We start from the raw sequence: 5,537 nt of genomic DNA, 5'->3' as shown, positions 1-5,537 counted from the left end.
TTAACAAAATGTATTAGATTTCGTTCTGCTATGTACAACAAATCGAAACGACAAGCGTGAAGACGAACAGGGCAACAAAAAAACGTACACGAAGGCTCTACGTACAAATCTAATGTGTGAACGCCGCCAGAAGGCTACGGAATTGCGAAAAACGGACAAATACACTATGGACAGCAGGCTTTTCGCCGTTACGAGCTGGGATAGGGTTGGAAAGGTCATGTAAGGTGTATTTACGTTTTGTTAATCCTTAACAATACTGACCGCATGCTATACATGGATATTTTAGCGTTCTAAATGTAGCAACCTTCGCATATCCGGGTTTCCGCTCTGGTGAGTTCGAAACATGGGCGCCATTTCCTTTTAAAAAACTGAGCGTAAGTATAGTTTCTCAAACTACAAAATATCCGAGCACGTACTCACCTCCCTCAATCAGCTTTACAAGTATTCGGGGTGCTATGCACCCCTTGCAGCCGCCATAAACAATGATGACCAAGAGCGCGTGCATACGACGTTGGGTGGTGAGACTAGGGCCTTTTGTTAAGAGTTAAGGGATCCGCTCGCCGCGGGGCCAAGATCTCAGAAGAAAAAAAAGGGCCACAAATCTATAAAAAAAACACAGTTTGAGTGGTAGGCGTTGACCAATGCAACGTAAATGTGTGCTTACCATGATTTAGCGTGCTCGAGGTGCTACGCACCTCTCGCCATAAATGACGACAAGTGAAAGCACATGCATACGACGTTGGGTACCACCACGGCCTTTTACTAAGAGCTGAGGGGTCCGCTCGCCGCGGGGCCAAAACCTCAGTAAAACAAGGCATGAACCTTCGAAAAACGGGGTGTAAGTGCGTAGTTTGAGTCCCATAGCATAGGCGTGTACTGACCTTCGTTTTGAAGCCATCTGAGTGCGTAGCGCGGACGCCGTAGACCACTTTCAAAAGATGCGGTCTGTGCGTGCAAAAGGTAAGTTAACAAAAGATTACAATGAAGACACTTACCGATGGATGGAACGTCTAGGGGTTGTTACGCGATGTCGAGCACGCATGTCCTGCTTCCATTTTACGAACCCCGGGTTATTCGAGAGGGTGGTGGTCCGTTCATCATAGACCTGACTGCCTGGGAGGAAAAAGCGGTGAGTGCCCGTGAATTCATGCTGGATAAGCGAATACTGACCTTCACCTTTGCATAGACTTGATTTACAATAACTGGAGTAGTGTTCGTAAGTAAACAGCTCATGTTGAATGGAATATTAACGTACCTTTCATCGAAAACTCGTTAATCAGCGAGGGAAGCGTCAGACGATCTCAATTTCAAGTGGTGAGTAAGTCGCGCTCATCGTGGAGAGCAACATTGAGAGGCTTACCTTGCCATAAGTCTGTGTATGATCACGATGAGGACAGTGGTGATGACGAAGGCCGCGGTAGTGAGGAGTGCGAGATGGAGCGGAGGATGGAGGAAATAATAGAGGAGAGGAGGGGAGGAAGGGAATGGACACTTGACAACAAAATCACCCAGCTTATATAGAATTTGGAAAGGGCTGTACGGGCGTATCCGGAATAGTACGTACCTATCAGGGAATGGAAGATTTGACGGATGTGATTAGAATGAATTGCGTTGGCAAGTTCGGAATTGGTTGATCGGAGATACATGCCGTGTGCTATTTACTGTATCTTCACCCTTCCGTTATCCATTTTATTCAACGATGGTAGTAATTATATTATATTTCTTGGTATGTGAATCGGTAGAAATGAAAATGTAACAGTGTATCTTCACGCATACTTTCGCGTACATGTGAAAGTGATTCTGCGCACATACTAACAAAGAATTACAATGCTTGGGATCGCGCTGCTGAAAGAGATGGAAATTCTATGAGATAAAAAGTTCCATGGCCATCTAGTACTCTGCAGTAATACCACCAAAGAATATCCGATAGGGGGATAGACGAAAGTGGACAATTGAATAGTAGAAAACGGAGGACGGCCTCCTACCCACCTTCAAACGAAGATTCACCGCAAAGATCACACAAAAGTGCCGGGTGAAATGTGTTTGGCCTGTCAAGTAGGACCCTCAGTAAATAGCGAAGTCAGACGTTAGTCACGAGAAAGTCACCAATTAGAGGCTGTCTGACTAAATGTCGTTTTTTTTAAGCGTTTCTGACTACGCTCGTACTACAATAGTCATATATTAGTCTTACACTCAGTCATGTACTAGTCATACAATAGTCACATCCCAGTCATTGCTGCTTGGGCCCAATTCAGGATAGCAAATAGGCTGAATCAAATTATATTTGGCTACTTAAAGTATTTCAGAGGATACATGTAGTAGGCATGAAACTAAGTATAGTAGGGGGGAGAGGAATACTTGGGTTTTCGGCACTAGAATAAGAAGAGGGTCTCAGGATCATGTCGGAATAAAAGGCCCTCTGCAGCATGTCGAGTCCATTCAAGTGCTCCAACAACACCGTCGAGCTCGTCGTTGAGCGGTCCATTACCACATCCAATATCCGTCAAATCCTCCGCATCTGAGACCGAGTCGTCGCCATCCCATCTGCACGGGAAATGGGGAGCGAAGAGAGGGAGTCGATGAGTGCGCCACCTGGATTTGAGCAGGGGGCGTTGAGAATGCGGTTGTTGACGAGGATTACCTCTGCGCTCGCCATGTTTTGGTGGTGGTGATGGTGGGCCGTCCAGCCAAAGAGCGTCGACTGTGTCGTCGGTAAGCCTGGTTCCAATGTAACACTTCGTTGGATCGCCGTCGCATTTTCGTGTAATGGATGGAAGTCGGAGGCAGTGACGGCATGTTGGGGGCTAATGACCTTCGTTTCATAGGGGAGTCATTCGCGATGGTGGTATCCTCGTGTGCTCGTTTTGTGCGTTGCATACATCTGCAAAGGAGTGGAATCCGTCGACGAGGAGGTCCGTGGGTGTAGCTGTTCGCCAGCGGCCAGAGTCGTCAATTGAGCAGTTGAGGAAGAGCGTGCGGGGCTGGTCGTCGAAGTGACAAGGTCAAGTTCAAACAGGTTCAAACGTCAAAATAACTTTTCAACGAAGCAATCATGTGACTTTCAACTCGCAACGTTTCTAAGTCCAATGCACCGCAGCCTGCAGCCTCAGAGGCCTCAGCTAGACAAAAATTCTTGGCATAGCCATGTGTAGAAAAAGTATGACGAAGTTGATACTAACCTATGACTAAACTCATCTCCCATTTGTTGCCAAGGGAAGTTTGAGGGAAGGGTGGCGTAAAAATTACAGATGTGTGACGTACACTTGACTGACCTCTGACTTTGTGCTATTTTGCTTGACTTTGCTTTTTACTGAGTAGGACCCTTGATGGTACTAATTTCTGATGTGGAAACTTGGCAGAAAGTGCCCATATGGTTCTGGCACTTTCTGTGGATTCTGGATTCAGTGCGGGGACCTGGAATGAGTAACGAGAAACAGAAAGAAAAAAGTTGAATCAAGGGATGAGTGTGGGTAGAAGTAAGAGTTGTTTGAGTCTAGAGCTAGACCCTTGATAAAAAATGAAGAAGATCGCAAAGAGGCGGAAGTGGAAACGGGGGAGGAGGAGATTGGCCTTTGTTTGTCCGATGCGTTGTCTCTTCATCGTCGACGCGCAGCACAACAACGCAACGCGCTGACTTGATTTCTTTTCCAAAATGTGTAGATACATTACTAGTATTGGATACTTTATTGTTTTTGCGTTGGCAAGTTCAGAATTGGTTGATCGGAGATACATGCCATGCGCTATTCACTGTATCTTCGCCCCTGCGTTATCCATTTTATTCAGAGATGGAAGTAACTAAGTATATTATATTTCTTGGTATGTGAATTGGTAGAAATGAAAATGTAACAGTGTATCTTCACACGTACTTTTGTGTAAATGGCAAAGTGATTCTGTGTGCATACTAACAAAGAATTACAATGTTCCGGATCGCGCTGCTCAACGAAAAGGAAATACTACAAGATAAAAAATTCCATGGCCATCTAGTACTCTGAAGTAATACCTTGAAAGAATGTCTGATAGGGGGATAGGCAAAAGCGGACAAATGAATAGTAGAAAATGGAGGACAGCCTCCTACCCACCTTCAGATGAAGATTCACCGCAAAGCTCGCACAAAAGTGCTGGGTGAAACCTGTTTAGCCTGTCAAATAGGACCCTTGATGGCGCTAATTTCTGATGTGGTAACTTGGCAGAAAGTGCCCGTATGGTTCTGGCACTTTCTGTGGATTCTGGATTCAGTGCAGGGACCTGGAAGAAGTAACGAGAACCAGAGAAAAAGAACTTGAATCAAGGGACAAGTGTAGGTAGAAGTAAGAGGTAATTAGGTCTAGAGCTAGACCCTTGATGAAAAATGAAGAAGTCTGCAAAGAGTAGGAAGTGGAAACGGGGGAGGAGGAGATGGACGTCTGTTTGTCCGACGCATTGTCTTGATCTTCAACGCGCAGCACAACAAAGCAACGTGCAGACTTGATTTTTTCCCCAACATGTGTAGATAAACTACTACTATTGAAATCTGCATTGTTTCAATGAGTTCTTTTTGTTCATATAATGTGGTAAAGATTGTGAAAATTAAGGGTAAATTCACCCAATACAAATGAGTGACTGTATTTCTTAGCATCGAGTCAAATGTAAACTAGTAATCAGAAAGCTTTACATTCTATCTATTGTAATGTGTCATGAATTTTCATATAGGTTGGGATGATTCCAAAATTTGAGGTTGAGTAATGTTTGATTGGGCAGGGTGAGCGGGATCAGTGACGGAAATAGGGTTGCTTGCCCAGGCCGTCGCAAAAATAACCAACAAGTCAAAATTTTTCAACCAAGCCAAAAGATTGTCACATACCTCGCAGATCCCCGCAACACTTGGCATTTCAGGGTATAAAGGCTCCCAGAATATTTCGCCACTTTTATCCTTCTCCCCACTTCCTAGGGTGGCATAATGCCCCTACTCCCTATGTTCTATTTTTCATGCACTCTCTTTGTTTCAAGCATTGATGAGGTCATATCAATCCATACAGGTATGAACAACGATACAATGTCTTATTCTTCTCAATGATTATTTCTATGTCTATGCAGATCATACACCAACGTATCCTACTTCGCACCTGCAGCAAGCAGACAGTGGCCCATAGTCAAAGCCTCATAGTCCAGTGATGAAAACCTTTGTTGGGTGGCAGACAGTGTTGGGCAGTGCGAAGCCCCGCGATGATGTCAAACGTTCTCAGATGAATGCAATGTAAGTCGTTTATTTTTGATAATGCCAGAATTATACTTACTGGGTTTTCGTAGAGTTCTCGTCTGCTCGAGCATTCGCTGCTGTAGCTATTGTTGGCCACTGCCAATATATTCACATCACCGTTTCTGGCGTCAGCAACAACTACCTCAACATTGACTAGACGTATTGACCTCTGGGGTACATTGACTCTGCAAAGGTATGTTGGTGTCAATGAATGTTCGAAGAAGCACAACTGACTTACTCTCATTGTTAGCTTCCCCTGGTCCCGCTTTCGTGTTACCGCCTCCCGCGACATGTCATGCTA

The 5,537-nt window shown here is 44.9% G+C and overlaps 2 protein-coding genes across 2 annotated transcripts; one reads left to right on the top strand and one right to left on the bottom strand.

Moving 5' to 3' along the window:
* Positions 1-360: 360 nt before the first annotated feature.
* Positions 361-1,646, bottom strand: LACBIDRAFT_327994 (uncharacterized protein; the record flags this gene model as incomplete). The annotated part of the gene is made up of 10 exons (XM_001881833.1): positions 361-368; positions 421-531; positions 665-687; positions 736-800; positions 882-945; positions 996-1,150; positions 1,171-1,202; positions 1,256-1,300; positions 1,361-1,372; positions 1,565-1,646. 10 exons carry the CDS (start codon positions 1,644-1,646, stop codon positions 361-363), a joined length of 597 nt encoding a protein of 198 aa, XP_001881868.1.
* Positions 1,647-5,150: 3,504 nt separating this feature from the next.
* Positions 5,151-5,389, top strand: LACBIDRAFT_298719 (uncharacterized protein; the record flags this gene model as incomplete). Its single annotated transcript, XM_001881966.1, has 2 exons — positions 5,151-5,233; positions 5,287-5,389. 2 exons carry the CDS (start codon positions 5,151-5,153, stop codon positions 5,387-5,389), a joined length of 186 nt encoding a protein of 61 aa, XP_001882001.1.
* Between the last annotated feature and the right edge of the window lie 148 nt (positions 5,390-5,537).

Source organism: Laccaria bicolor, genomic scaffold (assembly GCF_000143565.1).
Source record: "Laccaria bicolor S238N-H82 LACBIscaffold_14 genomic scaffold, whole genome shotgun sequence".
Classification (NCBI taxonomy): domain Eukaryota; kingdom Fungi; phylum Basidiomycota; class Agaricomycetes; order Agaricales; family Hydnangiaceae; genus Laccaria; species Laccaria bicolor.
The sequence above is the reverse complement of the archived record's forward strand: the minus strand, read 5'-3'. Positions and strand labels throughout refer to the sequence as shown.